At 42.3% G+C, this 24,235-nt stretch overlaps 1 protein-coding gene across 1 annotated transcript in view; it reads left to right on the top strand.

Annotated features, from left to right (window-relative positions):
• Positions 1 to 24,235, top strand: part of LOC124616638 (UDP-glycosyltransferase UGT5-like) — a 113,835-nt gene that overhangs the window by 68,583 nt on the left and 21,017 nt on the right. The window contains exon 3 of the mRNA XM_047144965.1: positions 20,227 to 20,449. Within this exon, the coding sequence (XP_047000921.1) occupies positions 20,227 to 20,449 (223 nt within the window). The remainder of the gene's footprint in view (positions 1 to 20,226; positions 20,450 to 24,235) is intronic.

Raw genomic sequence — 24,235 nt, 5'->3', positions numbered from 1 at the left:
TAGAGCTTTAATTCAAATACTTGCTCTCAACTCTCCGAATGTCATTCATAGGAACATGAGCTATGTAAGTTTAAATTTACAACAATTGTTGTTCTCAATTGAAAATTTCAGTAAGAGAAGCAACTGAAGTTACTTAACAATGTCTTCAAATGTTGTAATGAAACAGTCTTCAAAACAGGCAGGTCATAAACAATCTAAGAATGTGTTTGACTAAAATACAACTGATAATTCAGGCTTACCTAAAATGGAGTTCTTTAAAAGGAAACAAAAACATTTAAAAGTGCTTGATACAAAACCACCGCAGGTCAAGCAGTGTGGTCCAGTCGAACAAACCAGAAATTGCTTATGTCAGGTCCGACAAGCTGCTCGCCAGACTCTTCCTTTTCTAAGTGACCAGTGGGGACACGCTCAAGGTTCAAATGGTTCAAATGGCTCTGAGCACTATGGGACTTAACATCTGAGGTCATCAGTCCCCTAGACTTAGAACTACTTAAACCTAACTAACCTCAGGACACCAAACACACCCATGCCCGAAGCAGGATTCGAACCTGGGACCGTAGCGATCGCGCGGTTCCAGACTGAAGCGCCTAGAACCGCTCGGCCACAACGGCCGGCCACGCTCAAGGCACAAACATACAATGATAGCCTGACTAACAGAGAAGTGATTTTTAAGTTAAACAATTAAAAAGTTAGGCCATCATATTAGAACGTTGGCAGCGTAGACAAGAAGTTGTGAAAAGTCGCTAAAATATAAGGTAACTGTCTAAGAAAACCATCCCCACTAACACCAATCGAGATTCAGCTTCAAGTCGGCCAGAGCCCTATGACGCACGGGTATTTACTCCGGCGAGAGGACCCTCCGATGTGTGGTGCTTGCGGCGTGCAGATCACGGTGCACCACATTTTATTGGACTGCATTTTATTTGCTGACCAGCGGACTGTAGCGGATTTGCCGGCGGATCTGCAGGCAATTTTATGCCACGCTCAAACGAATGTGTTTCTCGTTTTAAAGTTCTTTGAATTGTCCCACGTTTTTAACAAGATTTTGGGGGGATATTTTTAATGTGTCAACGGGGTGGCTGGCTCACCCAAATTTTTTCCTAAGTGGTCAGCCAGTCACATTTCCCTGTGCTGTTCTTTTAACTCTTTTGTATTTTTTTCCCCTCTGTTTCAGTTTCTTGATTAGCTATCTACCCTCCTCATTGGTTCTAGTGCATGTGAGAGTGCCTGTGCAATAGTCATTGTGTGGTCGTCTCGTGTGCATGCGCGTCCTACAGTTTTCGTTCTTATCCACATTCGTTTGTTTTAATCAATGTCAGGGCGCTGATAACCTTGCCGTTTGGCGTCTATAAGATCCCAAACCACACACACAAACACAGACTCATGCCCCGAGCCCGAAACGGTATAATACTTAAACGCTGTGCGGAACGGGAAACGTAGATGAAAAGAAGACGTGAACTCTCGGCCGATGAACCTCACCCATGTAAGCACAATCTTCGCTTGGAAACATAGCCCAGCACAATACATGCAACAAGATTTGTCCCAGTAAGGAACATACGCTTGTTGTTGTTGTTGTTGTGGTCTTCAGTCCTGAGACTGGTTTGATGCAGCTCTCCATGCTACTCTATCCTGTGCAAGCTTCTTCGTCTCCCAGTACCTACTGCAACCTACATCCTTCTGAATCTGCTTAGTGTATTCATCTCTTGGTCTCCCTCTACGAATTTTACCCTCCACGCTGCCCTCCAATGCTAAATTTGTGACCCCTTGATGCCTCAAAACATGTCCTACCAACCGATCCCTTCTTCTAGTCTAGTTGTGCCACAAACTTCTCTTCTCCCCAATCCTATTCAATACCTCCTCATTAGTTACGTGATCTATCCACCTTATCTTCAGCATTCTTCTGTAGCACCACATTTCGAAAGCTTCTATTCTCTTCTTGTCCAAACTATTTATCGTCTACGTTTCACTTCTATACATGGCTGCACTCCATACAAATACTTTCAGAAACGCCTTCCTGACACTTAAGTCTCTACTCGATGGTAACAAATTTCTCTTCTTCAGGAACTCTTTCCTTGACATAACCAGTCTGCATTTTATATCCTCTCTACTTCGACCATCATTAGTTATTTCGCTCCCCAAATAGCAAAACTCCTTTACTACTTTAAGTGTCTCATTTCCTAATCTTATTCCCTCAGCATCACCGGACTTAATTCTACTACATTTCATTATCCTCGTTTTGCTTTTGTTGATGTTCATCTTATATCCTTGTTTCAAGACACTGTCCTTCCGTTCAGCTGCTCTTCCAGGTCCTTTGCTGTCTCTGAAAGAATTACAAAGTCATCGGAGAACCTCAAAGTTTTAATTCCTTCTCCATGGATTTTAATTCCCACTCCGAATATTTCTTTTGTTTCCTTTACTGCTTGCTCAATATAGAGATTGAATAACATTGGGGATAGGCTACAACACTGTCTCACTCCCTTCCCAACCACTGCTTCCCTTTCATGCCCCTCAACTGCCATTTGGTTGTTGTACAAATTGTAAATAGCCTTTCGCTCCCTGTATTTTACCCCTGACACCTTTAGAATTTGAAAGAGAGTATTCCAGTCAACAGTGCCAAAAGCTTTCTCTATGTCTACAAATGCTAGAAACGTGGGTTTGCTTTTCCTTAAGCTATTTTCTAAGATAAGTCATAGGTTCAGTACTGCCTCACATGTTACAGCATTTCTAAGGAATCCAAACTGATCTTCCGCGATGTCGGCTTCTACAAGTTTTTCCATTCGTCTGTAAAGAATTCGTGTTAGTATTTTGCAGCCGTGGCTTATTAAACTGATAGTTCGGTATTTATCACACCTGTCAACATCTGCTTTTTTTGGGATTGGAATTATTATATTCTTCTTGAAGTCTGGTAAAAAGTTTAAATGCCATTATAAAGTGTGGAAACTGCACAATTAAAAAGCAACGTATTAATAAAACCTGAGGGCAAACACAAATTCCCTGCTACACAAATACAATTTATACAATACTGAAAGTAGTTAGTTAAAATGTAAAATATTAATAAAACCCGAGTGGTAGTACAAATTCCTTCTTTCACAACTACAATCCCATATAGTGCACAAACGCAACGGGCTAGTCTGAGAAAGTAAAGTTTCTTTCCGATAAAAAATAGTGGCCACCCGTTTGGACGAGCGGTTCTAGCCGCTACAGTCTGGAACCGCGCGACCGCTACGGTCGCAGGTTCGAATCCTGCCTCGGGCATGGATGTGTGTGACGTCCTTAGGTTGGTTAGGTTTAAGTTGTTCTAAGTTCTAGGGGACTGATGACCTCAGAAGTTAAGTCCCATAGTGCTCAGAACCATTTGAACTATCTGAAAAAATAGTGGGCTATGGGACTAATGAACACTCAAAATTTTCCAAAATATCTTTGTGTCGCAGATGTGTCAGCGCATTCAATGTGGAATCAGGGTATCTTTTTAGAGTACGGTAAATCTCGAACTCTTCTAAAATATTCAGGGTGTTGCCTTTGCTTTCTAAATGTAGTACCTGCACTACTGGCCATTAAAATTGCTACACCACGAAGATGACGTGCTACAGACGCGAAATTTAACCGACAGGAAGAAGATGCTGTGATATGCAAAGGATTAGCTTTTCAGAGCATTCACACAAGGCTGGCGCCGGTGGCGACACCTACAACGTGCTGACATGAGGAAAGTTTCCAAACGATTTCTCATACACAAACAGCAGTTGACCGGCGTTGCCTGCCGGCCGCAGTGGCCCTGCGGTTCTAGGCGCTTCCGTCTGGATCCGCGCGACCGCTACAGTTGCAGGTTCGAATTCTGCCTCGCGCATGGATGTGTGTGATGTCCTTAGGTTAGTTAGGTTTAAGTAGTTCTAAGTTCTAGGGTACTGATGGCCTTCGAATTAAGTCCCATAGTGCTCAGAGCCATTTTGCGTTGCCAGGTGAAGCGTTTTTGAGATGCCGCGTGTAAGGAGGTGAAATGCGTACCATCACGTTTCCGACTTTGATGAAGGTCGGATTGTAGCCTATTGCGATTGCGGTTTATCGTATCGCGACATTGCTGCTCGCGTTGGTCGAGATCCAATGACTGTTAGCAGAGTATGCAATCGGTGGGTTCAGGAGGGTAATACGGAACGCCGTACTGGATCCAACGGGCTTGTATCACTAGCAGTCGAGATGACAGGCATCTTATCCGCATGGCTATAACGGCTCGTGCAGCCACGTCTCGATCCCTGAGTCAACCGATGGGGACGTTTGTAAGACAACAACCATCTGCACGAACAGTTCGACGACGTTTGCAGCAGCATGGAGTATCTGCTCGGAGACCATGGCTGCGGTTACCCTTGTCGCTCCATCACACACAGGAGCGCCTGCGATGATGTTCTCAACGACGAACCTGGGTGCACGAATAGCAAAACGTTATTTTTTCGGATGAATCCAGGTTCTGTTTACAGCATCATGATGGTCGCATCCGTGTTTGGCAGCATCGCAGTGAACGCACATTGGAAGCGGTGTATTCGTCATCGCCATACTGGCGTATCACCCGGCTGGATGGTATGGGGTGCCATTGGTTACACGTTCCGTCACCTCTTGTTCGCATTGACGGCACTTTGATCAGTGGACGTTACATTTCAGATGTGTTACGACCCGTGGCTCTACCCTTCTTTCGATCCCTGCGAAATCCTGTATTTCAGCAGGATAATGCACGACCGCATGTTGCAGGTCCTGTACGGGCCTTTCCGGATACATAAAATGTTCAACTGCTGCCTTGGCCAGCACATTCTCCAGATCTCTCACCAACTGAAAACGTTTGGTCAATGGTGGCCGAGCAACTGGCTCGTCACAATACGCCAGCCACTACTCTTGATGAACTGTGGTATCGTGTTGAAGCTGCATGGGCAGCTGTGCCTGTACACGCCATCCAAGCTTCTTTTGAATCAATGCCCAGGAGTATGAAGACCGTTATTACGGCCAGAGGTGTTTGTTCTGGGTACTGATTTCTCAGGACCTATGCATCCAAATTGCGTGAAAATGTAATCAAATGTCAGTTCTAGTATAATATATTTGTCCAATGAATACCCGATTATCATCTGCATTTCTTATTGGTGTAGCAATTTTAATGGCCATTATTGTATATAGTCTTTCGGATGTCGGTAATAAGGTTACCAGTTTCCCACTAATGTGTGCTTATCACCGACTTTGAACTGGAATCGTTGACGTGTTCTCTTGAACAGGTTGCTAAGTTTCTCCCCGTCTGATCTAAATATGTACCATTACATTAATCGCAATTTAAAATACCACGCTCACAGTTGTCTTGGTAGCATATCTTAGTGATTAACGTTGCAAGATCACAGGTTAATGTAAGCGTGAGATAAGCCATCGAAAATACGAAATTCTGGTACATTAAGAAACGTGCATCCATGGTGCTGTACAGGTGTGGCACGCCAGTTTGTGCCACGAAGTACCGTTCCTATAGCAACCAGTGAGACTCTTACGCGACTGGTGCCAAATTTAAGTAGACATCATCTTTCAGGATGTAGGGACCCGCCTACCAACTTTCGTTTACGTCGTACAACTCCTTCCTGTTGTGATTTTTTCTGTCAGCGTAGAAACTGTTGGGTAAAAAAATTGATTTTTGCGTTAGTTACATCTCCACATTTTGTTAATCGTCATAGTTACCATCATATTTCGCATTTAAATAAGGCACTGCGCTAAATTAGAGAAATTTGCAATGAAAAATAGGGGTCACTATGATTTTGCATTTGGTGCACATTACATCACAACGTGGCTGCACATGACATTTAGCTGACGTATTTAATTTTTCTTTAGTCTGGGGAGGATGTCTCCCCCATCATTCTCGAGAAATTGATTTTATGCAGCGAACCAAATTCCGATCGCGTGTGCCAGTGATAAAGCCAGAATTAAATATTCATAGTACCCCTCATATCTCATTACTGACCTGAGATACCAGAACGAGGTTTTAGCAAATGATGGCACGTAAAAAAGAGAGTATTTTGCCATGTGGATAATGTGTGGATATCTCTTATCTACGCAGTATAGCAGAAGCTGTGGTTTGTCATTTCTCTTTTTTCAATTTGCTATAAAATTGGAATTTTAAGCTCTGTTCTCGTGTATGCAGTAACGAATCAAAGTGTCCTCCTTTTGCAACGGTACAATTATTATTTTGCATTTATACCCAATCATACGTCACAACAGTTGTGGAGTTCTCAGTGATCTGTTTCGTTTCACTGTTCCTGAAATACATACAAACAGATTTTATGTGGCTTGTTGTTTCTTAAACTACATAGGTACGTAAAATTTATTTTAGAGAGTGTGTGCCCTGCAGCTGCCAAAGGAAATCAGCCACAGGTTTAAATTAGTACAATATGTCATCCGAAAACTTAAGGAAGTCTCAGCTGGATTTTCGTTTAGAATACAACATTTGTAATACATATCCCTATTAAAATTGTGGCATATGCCTCTTTTCGGCCTTCCATTGCTATACGTGACTTGTCCTGAGCTGTAGCTAGTTTTTACTGTACGTGCTAAACGAGATTTTATTGTTATTAGTGGATTTAGAATGACCTGAGAATATCGGTAAAAATTTGTCAGGGTTTGGTTTGGAGAAATATTTGGAATGGTTTATTTGTAGATTAAATTGTGCATTTTAACAACGTTTATTTACGTTTTGTCTTGCTCACTGTTGAATTATAGCTCTTGTTCTGTTGCTGTGGCTCGCACACAAATGTTTCACTGTACAATCTAGATGCTGACGCTTCTGACAGTCGTTTGTTCCACTGTTTTGTTTACGATTGACGGCTGTGAAATTTTAATTTGTTCCTATGTGTTTTATTTTATTTTTGTGGTGTAAGCGTGTGTCCATTTGTGTGTGTGTGTGTGTGTGTGTGTGTGTGTGTGTGAGAGAGAGAGAGAGATAGAGAGAGAGAGAGAGAGAGAGAGCTGTGTACAGTAGAAATGTAATATAGCACTACCACAATGATGATGGCATTATCTGCTTGACCAATTACACACATGACCAGATTCTACAGCTACGCAGTCATCAATACTGCCCATCCATGAAACCGAAACAGACAAACAAGTACGTACATATCCTAGACATTACAACAAAAACAGAAACCACAAATAACAGCTGTCAGTATACAGAAAGCCTACACCAACCATTACGATAATTCAAACAGGTCAAAGCACCTTACAACCCACAAACAGGCTAGCCTAAGATACCTTCTGCACAGACTATACAGAATTCAAGTGCACAAGGATACGCAATAAAACTATACATAATAAGATTGCCACAGAAAACGGACACAAAATAATCACAGTAAACAAACTGAAGCAAAAAATTAAATCACAGCTGGCACCAAACATGCAGAACAGTATTACAGTATTACACCAGTAAAAACCACACAAAAAAACCTTACAACCGAGAAGATGAAGAAATCACAAACAACCGGTAAACGTGGTACACGCTGACATTTGACAAAAAGATAACACACAGAACAGGAAACATTACGAGAAGACAAGGAATTCGTGTGTACAGAACAAACAGTACACTGCAGAAAGAACTGAAAATACTCAACACCATCATAGATAAAATCAACGGGGCAGGTACGTCAGCAAAAGTCAAAAGACGGGGGTTGACTACAGTATATAGTACTGAACACACGTGTAGAAATTTCAGAAAAGATACTCGGAACCCTTAAATGCACAGAAAAACACATTTGGCAGGCACAGAAGAAAAAACAGCCACAGCTCAGTAAAGTACAGCAATGGCAAATCTAATAGGGACGGATGCCACGATTATACCGGAATGTGCACTTGAAAGGCTGTATTCTAAATGAAAATGCAGTCCAGGCATGCCTATGTGTGCAAATGACATGGTGTATTTATTTAGACCTATGGCTGGTTTCTTTTGACAGGCCACACACAATGTAAAATAAGTCAAGTACATATGTATGCTCATGAACAACAAGATCTGATGTAACATATTTCCTGACCTATACAAAATCGGTGTGTTCGTTTCGCTGTTGCACTGCACGCATGTTGCAACTCAATCGTTACTCTTTCGCATCTGTGCTAAAACTTGTTTAAACCAAAGAAGAAGCGTAGCCTATATTTCTAACAAGGGAATGATCAGTGCCACATAATGTGAAGAAAAAACTGCGGGTGTTGAAATGAATTGGCGATGAGGCTTTTGACATGTGGATCCGTTCATTTCGTATAAATTTGGGCTCCTCGCACTAAGTACACGGCATAAATATCTTCCCCTCTTTCTTTGTGAAACAGCTCCGTTTTTACCAGTTGCTGGTTTTCTTAATTTTTAATTCCTGCAGGCGTGTCTATGCGAGGGTCCTTCAGTAAACAATGATACAAATTTATTTTTACAACCATTACTAAGTACTGGATACCTTCCTTTCGCTGGCCGGTGTGGCCGAGCGTTTTCAGGCGCTTCAGTCTGGAACTGCGCGACCGCTACGGTCGCAGGTTCGAATCCTGAATCGGGCGTGGATGTGTGTGATGTCCTTAGGTTAGTTAGGTTTAAGTAGTTCTAAGTTCTAGGGGACTGATGACCTCAAATGTTAAATCCCATAGTGCACAGAGCCATTTGAATCATTTGAACCTTCGTTTCAGACGCTTTTAATTTTATGTATCTTCTGTACGTCTGCGAACTTTCGAACAAGCCTTAGTCAACAACCAAAATGCCGTCTACGCAAGACACTCTTTACAAGCATCGTGATATAACTGAATTTTTGGTTGCGGAAAAATAAATATGGAGAACATCCACAAAAGTCCGTGTGCAGTGTATGGTAATTATGCAGTTGATTGTAGCAGTGTTGGGCGTCGGTTAGAGTGAGCTGAAGCGACAGGGAGCGCAGAAACTGAACTCCATGATCGTCCACGTTCTGGGCGTTCTGCCACAGCTATCGCTCCCGACGTGTTGAGTCGCGTACTTGTCGATATTCTTTTAGATCTGCACATCACAACTCGACAACTGAGTTTACAGCTACCAGTGAAGAGTGGAAGTGCGTGAAGGAAGAGTGAGACTCTTCAAAGGTGTGCTCCAGATGAGTTCCATGAATACTAACAACAGAACACTAGATTCAAAGAAGAGTGAGTCGCGTACGTGTCGATACTCTTGTAGATCCGCCCATCACAACTCGACAACTAAGTCTACAGCTACCGGTGAAGAGTGGAATTGCGTGAAGGAAGAGTGAGACTCTTCAAAGGTGTGCTCCAGATGGGTTCCATGAATACTAACAACAGAACACTAGATTCAAAGAAGAGTGGTTTCGTCTGAACTGTTGGAGCAGTTTGAGGCCATTGGGGCCTTTCTGTTATGCATTGTTATACAAGTAAAGAAACCTGCAGTCAACACTCTGAGCCGGAAACAGAAAGATGTCGCTGTTGTTGGACCTCCAATAGTCAGCAAAAACAGAAGAAACTCGAGGCAGCTTCCCTTGTTGCATAGTCATAATGACCGCCTTTTGGAATCGCGACGTTGTCATTCTAATGTATTCTAACCAAAAGGATCAGCCATTAATGTAAATGATTGTGTTAAGTCTCTAAAACAGCTCAAGTATCGTTTCCGACACTTTCAGTATGACGAGAACCCTAAAGAAATATGACTCCAACATGGCAATGCATACAGACACGTAAGTCTCAGAGCCTGGAAATGTATCACTAATATGATGTGAATATCATTTCCTCTTTCATCCCATAGCCCAGACCTGGCGGCATCGAACTTCCATCAGATTGGGCCACTTAACCCTCGCAGTTACAAAAGGGAGGGGGTGGGGAGTGGGGGGGAAGAAGTTACTGTATGCTCAGCTTTTGAAAATTTTCAAAAAAGTATTGATTGTTTCTAATGAATTACTCTATAAGATTCCATAAATGTTTTAAAATTTTCAGTTAACCTTAACACAAAAGTTTAAGTCTTAGTAGTAGATGTCACTTTCTCTGATGAATGTCATATTCAGTATTTTTCAGGTTCAGGCCCTTATTTACGCATTGGTATCTCTTTAAAAATATGTTGTGGGTGAAAGTCAACAACCATTAACGAAATCTGCATTTATAAATTTTTTTAGCCTGGGCATAAATTACCCTCGCTCTCCACGATAGTACGCGTTATTCAAAGTGTGTTGATATGTTAGTAGGAGCATGTTAAAAGATATTTTCACGTTGTGGACCGTACTTACACATCAGTACCTCTTCGGAAGGTATGTTGTTACTATAAGTTAGCAAAAATTAACGAATTTTACCTTTTTTAATTAAATTTGCCTGTTTGCAGAATGAACCCATCCCCACCCCGCCCACCACCCTGTTGGTAATGCGCGTTATGGAAACTGCGTTGTTATTGCAAGGATTAAGGATCCTCTACGTGGGACACACTTCGAACATGATGAGAGCGCAACTCATGCAGTGAAAATATGATTGAAAACACAGAACAAAAGCTTTTACTAACAGGCGATACTTTGTCTTACACAACTCTGGCGAAATGCCACAGAACTTGCTGGAGACTAGGCAGAAAAACAGTACATGTAAATAAGTTATGACTGATATCACAAAAATTTATCTCATAATAACAAATATGATGTGATACAAAAATTGTGGAGCATTATTTATTGATCGACACTCTGATGCAGTTCTGTCTACATGTAGCTAATTCGTATTACTCTACCCTTTTCTAGTGTCGTGTATTAAACGCACCTACAGTAAAGTACTTCTGCATTGACCGCCCTGTACATTAAGCTACGAAAAGAATCCTCTTTATGAGCTTGTGAATGGCATCACTCATTAACAAGTGTAGCATCAATCGTTGTCACTTTCCTATAAATGCTAAAAGCATGTGCCACAAATTTTCCACGTGATGGGAACGATGCACTCACCACCATCTTGCACTCAACAAAATAAGAAAGAAAAGAAGACATGATCTGAATAAAATGTGAAAATGGTCACTGTGATGTATTACAGAATAGCCTCGCAAAAGATAGTGACCATTTTTAAACCTCACAGCTTTAAAGCACCGTTCCACACGAATAAATCAGATAGGTATGAACTAAAACACGATGGCGGTGACAGTGTGAAGAAATTTGCAAAGTCTCAAGAGTATTCAATGCAATGCACATCATATGATGCAAAGCATGTAGGACGGACAGCAAGACAGTTTTCGGTGAGATACAAGCAACAGCAACCTGCTTTTTGACTGACGATTTGCGATAAGTGAGCAGTAGCTAACTATGCGCAGGAAACTGGCCACCTCTTATAGGAAAGGTGGTGATGACTTAGATATCCTGCACCTGGAAAGAAACCAACATGATAGAAGATTTATAAATAGCTATGAATGAAAAAAATTCGATGAAGTTCTTAAAGTACAAATGAAAGATAAAGGAAGGCGACTTTTTAAGAACTTTTTACATTATTTCTAATGAAGGTTCTTAGTTACATTTGATACCACGTTGGACGTACTGCGTGACTTGTGCAACGATACTGGTATCAGTGGCCACGTGAACATTCTTAAGCCACGTGCACACGGACCGTGAATCCGAACGTTGAGCGTGCGAGTGTCTGACGTCATAGGATGGAACAGCACGTTCGGGAGTCTTTCCGAACGTGCAGAGCAATATCCGGCATGTCAGATATTCTGAGCGTGCATCTGAGCGTTGGCCAATGAGATGGCACAACGCCACCTACGTCATAAGCACGCCGTCTCCCTTCAGTACAGAGTTGTGAGGCGCCATATTGGCATTCATTTCAAGCTTATATGTATATATGCCGTTTCTGAGCACCAGCAAATTGAGAATCACTGGAAAACCCGTTGTTAACTGTGTGATTCGTTCCAATAAAATAAAAAGAAACATCATATTCGTGGCAAAAGAATTATTGTAACTTGCGTATTATGAGATGAGGCTATTTGAAGGCAGCGACACACTGAAGATCCACACAGAACGCATTGTCCTTGGTACAATTTGTTATAACTAAATTTCAGCTAGTAACGTATCTACGATAAGGTTTTCTGCAAGGGTAACATACCATGATTAGTTAGAAGGGTTGTGTTGTTGGTTTAGCGTATTGAGTAGTTGCCGGCACGGTAGCTCAGCGTGTTCGGTCAGAGAACCGGTTGGTCTCTGTAATAAAAAACTGAGTGGAAGGAACAATAAACGAACTTGGCCGGATGTCATGTGACGTCCAGAACGACAAAACATAACGAACAAAATGCCTTCGATTGAAATGATAGTAGGAGCGGTGGTTCGCGTCTTGACTCGCCTAGATTTTATTTCCTAACATTCTCGTTTTTATTAGGTTCTCATACTGTATTATTAGTTTAATATAAGTATATACTATAATATTTGATGTCATGTAAATATAAGTTCACCTTTTTCTGAGGGGTGACTTTGTTCGATTGGCTTAATCTACAGGACAGCTTGCGCTACTTGTATAAACATATTTTGCTCCTTTTTCTTTTACGCTTCGTAATTCACATGTTGCCAAAATTCTGCTACTAGGTAGGAACAGTGATTATGTAAGACTGACCTTGGGGTTTTCCTATAACGTGGGAATGACGAAATAACGTTTATCTTATGCGGAGAAGTAGTCCAAATTTGTATGTGACTGTTTGTAATGGAACTTTTATAAGCCTGTGTCCTTATTGATTGGACATGGTACTTTCCTTTTCGTGGACGATGGAGGAAATGTGCGTTTCAATAGAGCTAACGTGGGAATTTTACGCGCGCCCGCTAAGTAAACAGTGTGATTTAGGAACTAGAAACATCCCGCAACTGCCACTGGAGTGCGTTGCGATCGCGTATACCAAGTTGGGGCGCACGTACCGTATGCACAAGTCGCATCGTGGCTGAGCGATCAGCAGCACGTTGAACTTGGCACGCTCAACGTTAACGTTCGACAGCACGGTCCGTGTGCAGACGGCTTTAGACTCACAGACGAGGTTCTGGACGTCCACACGGTACGCCGCGCGGGATTAGCCGAGCGGTAGAGGGCGCTGCAGTCATGGGCTGTGCGGCTGTTTCCGGCGGACGTTCGAGTCCTCCCTCGGGCATGGGTGTGTGTGTTTGTCCTTAGGATAATTTAGGTTATCGTCGTATTGTAAGCGCAAAAGTGGCAGATCGTACAGTTACTGAGCACAGATAGGAGGGCTTGTGAACCCATACGTGTCAACACGAACTCTTGCGGACCGATTATAAACAGTGGAATTGCAGGCACTCACACCTCTAGACCGTCTCCCATTCACGTCACAGCACAGACGCTCAGGTCTCGACCGGTGCCATCAGAGGATCACTTGGAATATGGAATTGAGCGCAGTGGTCTTCAGCGATGAATGCAGATTCTGCCTGCATGCAAGTGATGGTCGTTTGCGAGTACGACGTAGAGCTGGTGAGCGCTGTCTCCTAGAGTGCACGCGTCCAAGTCATATTGGCCCCAACCCAGGCCTTATGGTCTGGGGTGCTGTAAGCTACAACTTTCATTCCCCTTTGGTGTTTCTGGGGGGACGGTAACCGGCGCTCGGTACTTGCAAAATGTTGTTAGACCCGTTCTTTTGCCCTTTTTGCGACAGGAAAGTGATGTGGGCTTCCAACAGGATAATGTCCGCTCACACACTGCCTATGAAACTCAACGCGTTCTGCAAGTCGTGCTGCAACTTCCCTTGCCAGCACGATCTCCGGACTCTCTGGACTTGTGTCCAATCGAGAACGTGTGGGATATGGTGGGACGAGATACTCGAGCGACTCGTGACCCGACAGCTCTCGCAGAACTATGTGAGCAGGTGGAGTAGGCGTGGCGTAACGTATCCCAGTACAGTATACGCCATCCGTACGATCAATTGAATGCCAGAGTCAGCCCCTGCACTGCTGCCAGTGGTCACACCACGTACTAATATGGGTGTCTCAGCTTGGGTTGATACCTGGTACCTCAGAACCACTTCCGCTTTTGATCCGTAAATGTCATCATTTCATGTATTCCTTATGCATTCTTGCAACGATAAATGTAATGGAAACGGCTAAAATGGTTTCTTTTACGAAGAAAACACACCAGATGAATTTCGGCATACCATACAGCAAATAAGATCTTCGTGGCTCCATTACACTTTATTTATGTCTTACGTTTAGGTTGGTTGGTTGATTCGGAGGATGGGACCGCACAGCGAGGTCATCGCTCCCATAGGATTATTGAAGGTTGGTGGTCGTGTCCTCTCAAAGGAGCCATCCCGGCATTTGCCTGAAGCGATTCAGGGAAATCACGGATGGCCGAACGCGGCAACGCGGGTTTGAGCAATCGGCCTGCCGAATGCGAGTCCAGTGTGCTAACCACTACACCACCTCGCTCGGTATCTTCTGATTAGTGCGCAGTTCATCAGATAAAATAGATGTACCATATAAGGCCTAGTTTTAAATAAGTAACACTGCTTGCATTTCTGAAAGTCTGAGCAGGACATGGAAGGTATCAGCACCTACTGAGCGTTTGTTAGTGAGTACACGACGGCACTATTAACTCACTTTAGTTACTGCATTTGAGTGCTACATTGTACCAGATTCGACGGGTGTGACATTTCCATATATCTGGAGTAATTTGTAGGTAACCTAATACGTATAATTTACGCATTGAAGGGTCGTTTACTTGTCGTTATATTTTTGTAATTAAATTTACGGAATTATTGTTGGTCTGGAAGTAATCAGTAACTGAACGAGAAAAAGTAGTACGTCTCTAATAGGAGCGAAGGAAGGCAGCTAGTTTAATACATTTTTGTACTAATAAGAGTGATAAGCTTCTTTTATTTTTATGAGAATCAGATTATAGCGTCGCCTGCCGTAATTAATTGTGGTTTATGTGAGATTTGGCTCCTGTGAACACACTGTTGACGAGAGATCATTACGAAGAGTAGATTTAACGACTCTAATATATGTCAGAGAAATAAATAAGCCAGAATCAATAGACCATTTGTTCCTCGTCTCAGAAAAAATGTCGTAGGTGTTAATAAGAAAGCTAAAAGGCGACGTATGTGGTACAAGATTTTATAGCGAGAGCGTTAGATGGCATAGTGGAAGCAACGAGGGTTAGAACTGTTACTAAGAATTTCCGAATCACTTGACGTACTTTATAGAATCACATTCAGAGTGGTAGCCGTGAACGGAAAGCGGGTAGAACTACCATATTAACTTCGCAACCATCGAGGAAACTTAAAAAAGATCAGTGTTCAGAATTAGCGAAATAAATAGTACTAAATCACCTTTCTGCATCTACATCAAGATGGTTACTCTGCAATTCACTATCAAGTTCTTGGCAGAGGCTTCATCGAAAAACCCTTCAAGCTATTTCTCTACCGTTCCAGCCGGAAAACGAACAAGCATCATCTCTGATATCTCTTATTCTATAATGATGATCATTTCTCCCCATGTAGATGGCCCCAACAAAATATTGTCACACTATAAAGGATAAAGTTAGCCCCGCAAATTTTATGAGAAGCTTCTGCTCCTACGAGAATCACCCTTGCTTCGATGACTACCACACCAATTTATGTATCTTCTCTTGGACACACTATCCCCTATTTCGCAAATGGTACAAAACGAGCTGGCCTTATTTGAACTTTTACTATATCCTCCGTCAATCATATCTGATTGGGACCCCACACCGCACAGCAGTACTCCAGAAGAGGACGGACAAGTGTAGCGTAAGCAGTCTAGAGATCTGTCGCGTTTTCTAAGAGTTCAATCGGGTAATAGCAGTTTTTGGTTTGCTTCCTCCACTACATTGTCTACGTGATGGATACAACTTAAGTTATTCACAATTGTAATCCTTAAGTGTTTTGTTGAATATACAGCCTTTAGATATGTATGTTGTATCCTGCAACCGAAATTTAGGCGATTCCATTTAGTACTCATTTGGATAACTTCATACTTTTCGTTATTTAGAGTCAATTTTGACTTTCCGCACTATACAGATACTCTGTCTAAATCTTCTCATTTTGAGAGCCCTGAAGGGCGAACTGTTTAATTGTTTAAAACCTTTCAACAGCCATGACCGCATAAAATATTTTTTTTGTAAGACAACCGGTTTCAACGGACCATCTTCTGGTCTGTAACGTATTGCATACATGTGGAATATGTCTTATAAGTTAAGATGTAACATTTGATATAAAAGTTTTTGATTGGTATTATAAAAGCAAGAAGTGGGCCTATACATTTTTTACGTACCTTAAAATCTTTTTGTTGTAAAACATGTTCGTTTTACGCCCACATCAAATGTTTTAAATTTTTTGTTTTAGGTGTAAAACATGTGAGGTGGACGTAGAATGAACACGTTTTACAACAAAAAGATTTAAAGGTATGTAAATGTACAGGTCAGGTTACATCTTAACTTACGAGACATATTCCACGTGTATGCAATTTCTCACAGACCTGAAGAGGCAGCATAGCCTTTTGAAATCAGTTGTCTTAACTAAACCGAAAAAAAGTGTTTAATACGATCTGGCTGCTGAATGGTTTTTGTCTAAATAGTTTTTCAATTTGTCTTCATCATCTGATGACTTTATAAGACGGTAAATGACAGCATCATCTGCAAACAGTCTAAGATGGCTGCTCAGATTGTCTCCTAAATCGTATACGTAGATCAGAAACAGCACAGGACCTACAACACTTCCTTGCGGAACCCCAGATATTACTTCTGTTTCATGCGATGATTTCCCATTATTTACTGTGAACCCTGACTTGTCCAGTCGCGCAATTGAGAGGATACTCCAGAGGCACGCAATTTGATTAGAAGTCGCGTTTGAAGAACGGTGTCAAAAGCCATCTGGAAATCTAAAAATATGGAATCAATTTGGCGTATCCTGTCGATAGCACTCATTACTTCGTGAGAGTAAAGAGCTGGTGGTGTCTCACAAGAATGTTAGTTTCTGAGTCAGTGTTAATTGATTGTCAATAATTCGTTTTCTTCGAGGTAACTCATAATGTTCGGATACAGTACACGTTCAAAAATCCTTCCGCAATTCAATGTTACCGAAATGGGTCTGTTCTGTAGTTCAGCTGATTTCTTGCATTGCCTTTCTTTGATACTGGTGTGACTTACGTAGCTTTCCAGTCTTTAGGTTCGGATCTTTCGAAGAGCGAGCGGCTGTATATGACTGTTAAGTATGGATCTATTGTAATAGCAGACTCCACAAGGAACCTGACTGTTATAACGTCTGGACCGGAGGCCTTGCTATTATAAAGTTATTTAAGCTGCTTTGCTACACCGAGGATATCTACCTCGAAGTTATTCTTGCTGACAGTTGGTTTTGATCCGAATTCTGGTATATTTACTTAGTCTTCGTCAAAAAACTATGTTCAGTAACTCTGCTTTAGTGACACTGTCATCAACATCGCCACCATTGTTATCGCTCATTAATGGTATTGATTGCGCCTTTCCGCTGGTGTACTTTACATATGACCTGAATCTCTTCGAATTTTCTGCCAGATTTAGAGGCAGAGCTTCGTTGTGGAAAGTATTAAAAGGAAAGCGATGTAGGGATGAATGGGGTGGAAATTTACCGGCCTTTTCTTTAGATGACAGAAAAAGATTTAATGGCAACGTTTGTCAATTGGATTGAGTATTTTTCCAGACATAAGAGCACTCGCAAAAGCATCATAATTTTTGAGGGAGCTAAAGTGCGTCCGGACGCTAACATTGTTGTTGTTTCTAAAGATAAGAACACAATGCTCTGCTGCCTACCAAGCAATTGTAGACATGCTGTTCAAACACTTGACAAGAGTGTTTTCAAATCGTTTTTTGTGATAATTATTTTATAAGCATTCCGATGCTGAAGTCGTCATAAGTCAGAAGAGTAGTACTGAAGTTAGACAAGTTGTGGGCCTAAGTATTAAATAAAGCTACATAACACTCCGGGACCTTAGGCGGCGGCCTAATGACGTCACGAACAGACCGTTGCGTAGATGCATACAGACAATTCGGCTTGCTGAGTTTGCTCTACTTCGTAGCTCTTTTCTGAGACGTTATAGTCTCTGAGGATTTCTCCAGCATTGGAGCACGAAACGTTACGCAGAAAAACATGTTTTGAACCACGTCCTAACACCTATAAAAGAAATATCACCTTAAAAGCAAGTACCGGCATTGAAAACCTCCATTGTACTTTTTCAAGCCATTTGAAGATGTTTGGAACTATGCTGTCCTAAATTACTGACAAATACAGGAGTCAAAACTATCATACCTTTGACGTTCTTTGAGCTGTTCGTAAGAGGCAGGCTGAGAACAATGAAAGTATAATTTTCCTTCCGGTTTGAAACGAATAGGGAACTATATGTGATGATGCAGTAGTTGGTAGTCCTCACGAAGTTATTGATGTAAAGTGAGGGAATCCTTCTGTCGTAACATTTAGAAAACACTGGCAATGAATAATGATGGAGCTAATAGCCTGTAAAAGATTTCAAGACTTTTTATTTACTCTATGCCTGTGTCAAAAAAACAGGACCATGACGCAAGGTTAGAAATACCGAGGGAGTAATTGTTTCGAAGTATTTGTTTGTGGAAAAAGGAACCCCTCAAAATATTAGTGGCTCAAAGCCAAAACCAGAACAGTGTGTTTACGAAAAAAACAAAACTTCTCATCCTAAAGGAACAAACTGCGTGGAAAACCAGTATGAGACTACTAGTATCCAAAAGAGAAAAGTAGCTCAGGAATTATGGTATTGCAAAGGGTATAGAAAGGATCAGGTCCTGTCATGCGGCTGAGCATGATGTACAACGGTGTGTCGATACAGAGTGTGGGTATATGTTCTGAGTCGTTTATTTGTTCTAATTGCGAGGAAGTTGTGTAACGTGATAATTGTTCAATCCACTTGTAGTTTAACTGGAATTTTCATAATTCAATTTACATTTCTGTAAATTCCTTAACTTTTCACTTTTTAAAAGCAAGCAGCTTTGAATGCATCAATTTGAAGTAGGGAATCGTGGTCCGGAAATGACCGGTTCGAAAGCTATATGCGAAAATCGTGTATACGTGTACGGGCACTGTTGTTGCTAAGACTGTAGGTTAAGCAACTTCCAGAGATGAACCAAAACAAAAAAAGGAAAGTGTAGTAAAATGCATACATTAAGACCCCCATAGTTAATAGACTTTTAATTTTTACTTTTGTCCATACTACCTCCTGCAGAAACATAGAGGACAAAAACTAGCAGGAGAAGAGACATGTTTCACAGTATCGCCAGTGAACAAGGTTTTAAGGTGTGCGTTTTAAAGCCCCTACTTACCAAACTTCTTTTTCCTTCATTTGGTCCACCTTTGAAAGTTGCCTACCATACAATCTTAGCAACGACAGTATCGCTACATCTGATCCACTGTCAGAGGTATCAGACAAAGTTTCGCTTATAACTTACGACCCGGTCATTTCTATACCAGCGTCCCTCATTTCTGATTGATACATTTATCCTTCTGTATCATCCCTAAAAGTTTGAAACATCGTCACGGTATCATCCTGTAACGTGGCGAAGTATCCTAAGTCACTCAGCCATTAAAAGGAATTAAATTCATTTGTTTTAACTACATTCATTACATCAAGTGCAAAGAAAACGTACTCAAATTCACAAGAGAGAGAGAGAGGTTCTCGAAGTATGTGGAGACTGTTGCAGAGAAGAATTTCTTATGAATGGTCGTTATAAAATTCAAGCACAGAATAAATGTACATCGTAGCATGTTGGTTAGTTATATCAAAGATAAAAATGAGAAATTACGATTGTAATTCAGTCAGACTGAAGCAATGGATTGGACTGTGTGACATGCTAAATGATTCAGATGGTACTCTCGTAAAGCAAATATTTGATTTCGACTCAAATGCAAAACAGGCTAAATGACATTTCTCTACGTAATGTATTACGTAGTAAGTTTGATATAGTAATTGATTTTTTTGTGCAGGGTATTTAAAACAAAAGTGTCCCGGGAGATATTTCACGCAGCGTAAGACAGACACCCCAACCGACATCGCCGGAACCCAGAGCAAATTATGTACGCTGGGTTGCCTATCGTGAGGCGCATGGAATACTTTCCGGGATCTTATTAGTTCACCCACTCTGTTCATTAGTAATTTATATGAAGTCGCCGGCTATCCACTAAAGTGCCAACACCCGCTGTGCTGTGGCGAGAGCTCGGCGCCTTCCCCACTCATCTTCGCGGCTGGGGCGTGTCTGCAGGATCTGAAGCAGTTTCTGGACGGCAGCCCGCAGGGCGTGGTGTACTTCAGCCTGGGCACCATGGTGCGGCCAGACACGTTCGCGCCGGAGAAGCTCCAGGCGTTGCTGGACGTCTTCGACGAGCTGCCGCAGAGGGTGCTCTGGAAGGTGGACCCAACCAAGGTGCCGCGCCTGCCGCCCAACGTGATGGCCAGCAAGTGGATGCCGCAGAACGACGTCCCCAGTACGCCTCTGCTTGTCTCAACTCCGAGCCCATAGGCGGTGAAAACTGCTACGCTGCTATACACTTCACCTTTTTCAGTCATGAGAAACGCTGGAATGCAGTTTTAGTCCACTTCCTTGAAAATTTGGTTGTGGTTTTTAGACCGAGGACTAGATTGATGCAGTTCCTTGTGCTGCTCTATCCTACGGGAGCCCCTCCACCTTTGCGTAACTGTCGCTACCTACATCCATTTGAATCTGCTTTCTGATCTCATGCCTTGGATCCACTCTGCTTTATTCTCCACACTTTTTTCTGGTATATCTCACGCCTGAGAAACAACACGTTCCAAGTCCACAAGAGGAAGGTTTATTACAACAAAATAGGATATCAGCTAAACAAAAAACATTTGCTTACAATAATTAATACCAAACTCTCACAGACTTCTATCAGGCATTCACCTGGAAAAGTTACTTAAATATATTTAGTGTCTGTTCTTTCAGATAGACGACGCATATATATAATTAAGCCAAAGACGGCCAACGATTTCTTCATTGCGGGTGCATATCAGGCTCGGACGCTTTACGGGAATCGGCGAAATGACGCAAGCGATGAGCATAACGGGCAATGGGCGCTGCATTCTTCGTGTGTGGTTCAGTTGAGAATTTGGGACTGACGGAAGGTGAGCTAGGGAAGCCCCTAGCTCACCTTGTCAGTCATTCATGTATGACCTAAAGTTAATTAACACTAAGAGACGTAAAGACAAATTCAACGAAGTTACCCACTGGAGGGAAGTAGAGTGTACTCGGCAGCAACTGGCCGATGATACTTCTTGGAGGGGACGTTAGAGAGGTGCGAGGTCCCGCGTCCGTGGGTCCTACTGGTCTCTGACTGAAAGTATGGGTTTAGCTGGCACATCAGTTGGCTCACAGCATCGGCGGAGAACTGACGATGAGTGGAACTACAATGTTTCGTATAATTCGTCTTGATTTCAAAATATTTATTCACAAGACCGGTTTCGGTTCCTCTAGAACCATCTTCAGACCTGCAAATTTCGGTTACAGGAGTAACCTGTCCATACTCAGCAACCTTCACATGCTGCGTCACCGAAACCGGTCATGTGAATAAATATTTTGCAATCAAGACGGATTATAAGTAACATTGCATAAAAAAGAGATTGCGGTTTCCCTGCAGACATTATGTCTGTTTTTGCAGAGTGGAACTGCGCCGCGGTAAATAGCCTGTACGCGGAGCTATACTTCTGCATTTATTTTCAAGCACGTGACTAGGCGTACTGAATTTGCTAATTTATGCGTGTCAATAGCGTTTTATACAAAATAGATAAAAAGAGAAAATAAGACTAAATATATAACATTAATACATACAAAGGAAATATAGATATAATTTGAAGCAATTAGAGCTATCCGAGGCACTTGTCACAGCGGTGGACAAGCTTTGAAAGACCTTCGTCGTAAAATTCTGCCGCGTGAGGCTTCAGCAAGTGAGTCACGCCCGCCTGGAGTTGCGCGTCGTCATCAAAGTGCTGCGTTGCAAGCCAGTTCTTCATCTACGGAAACAAGTGGAAGTCGCTTGGTGCAAGATAGGGGCCGTAGAGCGGATGAGTGAAAATTTCCCATTTGAATGAATTAAGGAGTTCTTTAGTGCGGTTTGCCGTGTGAGTTCGGGAATTGTCGTGCAATACCAAAATTTTGGACGTCAGCTTTCCTCGGCGTTTGCTTTCAACTGCTCTTCGAAGGCTGTGCAAAGTTTGACAGTACCGGGCAGAATTTATAGTTGCTCCACGTTCGAGAAAATCAAAAAGAAGCACACCTTTCCTATCCTAAAACACTGCCGCCATCAACTTCCTTGCTGACAAGGTTTGCAAACATTTTCTTGGTTTTTAGGGGGATCTTGTGTGCCCCCACTCCATGGACTGTAATTTTGTCTCGCAATTGACGTGTTTCACTCACGTATCGTCACTGGTTACGATTCGATCCAGTAATGAATCACCATGTTTGTGGTAGGCTTCCAGAAATGTGAACGTTGCCCCCATTCGCTGTTCTTTATGGTACTCTGTAAGCATTTTGGGCACCCATCGTGCACAAAATTTGTGGTAGCCTAGCTTCTGAGTGGCAATTTCAAACAACAAAGTCCGTGAAACTTGTGGAAAAGAAAGTGAAAGTTATTGTGAAGCGACGGTTTTCACGAATCGTATCATCAACTTTAGCGACAAAATCGTGTCACAATGCTCGGGCGTCCACTCTTGTCATCATGAACGGTGGTTCGGCCATCACCCATTACCTTGTTTCTGTAGACTTTGCACAGTTCATGATAAATTTCTATAGGTTTTAGGTTTTTTGCCAACAAAGACTACATCGCAAACCGCACCTCACAACTGGCGGGATTTTCGTTTGCAGCGCACATTCGCAGAGACGTTCCCGCTGTCACGGATGGACGCCGACTGAGCTGCCGAGCAGGCACATCCCAAAATATACGCGATCGGCGCGCACCTAGCGGCGTCAGACGGAAACGTTCTCCACTTTCTGAATAGAGATATTAGCGCCAGATCAACAGCATTGTTGAAGCTATTGTGGCTGGCCTTTACTTTTAGACATCGAACAACATTGGTGCTATGACGCTACCTTGGGGCAGAACGCTGTTTTGTATTCTCCATCTACTTTTCTTGCCGTCTAGTTCGACATAAAATGTACGGTCTCGAAAGAGAATTACTAGGAAGTCGGTAAAGTCAGGTTTTTTTCGTGAATTTTTTGAAAGATTTTTTAAAAAATATAACCGTTATTTGATTGTAAAACAGGTTTTATTCCACAATTTAAATTTCACGGTATAGCCTTAGGCTATTTTCAGGTGTTACAAGTATCAAAAATCAAAATATCGTCGTTAATTGATACTATTCGTGCAACACGATATTGTGCTGCACAGTATCGTAAGCCGCGGAGATGTCCACCAGAATGCCCTCAAAATCATCCTCGATATTCTGTGTCAGATTGAGGATTTGCTCTATATAAAATCATTGTGCCAAATATTGTGGCAGCAGTTGTGGTTCGGTGATAGGCCTGAGACGATTAAGCAACATTCTTCAGAAGATTTCATAAGAAAACAGCACAATAAAGGTATAGGGCTAAAGTTCTTTGGCAGCGCAAGCTGGCTTGCCGGGTTTCAGTACAGCGATGATAGTGGTCTGAGTCCAGATTTTAAGTTCAAGAATGGTTCAAATGGCTCTGAGCACTATGGAACTTAACAGCTGAGGTCATTAGTCCTCTAGAACGTAGAACTATTTGAACCTAACTAACCTAAGGACATCACACACACACCCATACCCGAGGCAGGATTAGAACCTGCGGCCATAGCGGTCGCGCGGTTTCAGATAAATTTTTAGGAATCTGCCGTCGTATTAGACAGTTATTATACAATTGCAGTAGCCAATCCATAGGCATAGGTCCAGAACACTTCGTCTGCTCCAGCAATAAATCGGCATGTAGATCCCCAGAGAGCAGGACCTCTGGTAGCGGTATGATACTCGCCGCCGGCCCCAGTTCTGGAGGGCAACGCGTCGGAGGCGCGCACATAGGCGATGCTTCTGCGTCCGCACGATCCCCAGCCCATGAGGCGTATTGCTGGTATTTCATTACCAACTGACAATTCCTTGTTGTCTCATGGTGTGTTCTGTCAACAAAGCCTTACTCATAGTCATTATGTGCCATAAATTGATTTTTTTCCCAGTTACGTTCAGTATCTCCTCACTAGTTATTTAGGATACCCATCTAACCTTCATCATTCTTCTGTGGCACC

The sequence above is a fragment of the Schistocerca americana genome, chromosome 5, assembly GCF_021461395.2.
Source record: "Schistocerca americana isolate TAMUIC-IGC-003095 chromosome 5, iqSchAmer2.1, whole genome shotgun sequence".
Taxonomy (NCBI): Eukaryota; Metazoa; Arthropoda; class Insecta; order Orthoptera; family Acrididae; genus Schistocerca; species Schistocerca americana.
This window is presented reverse-complemented; position numbering and strand designations above follow the sequence as displayed.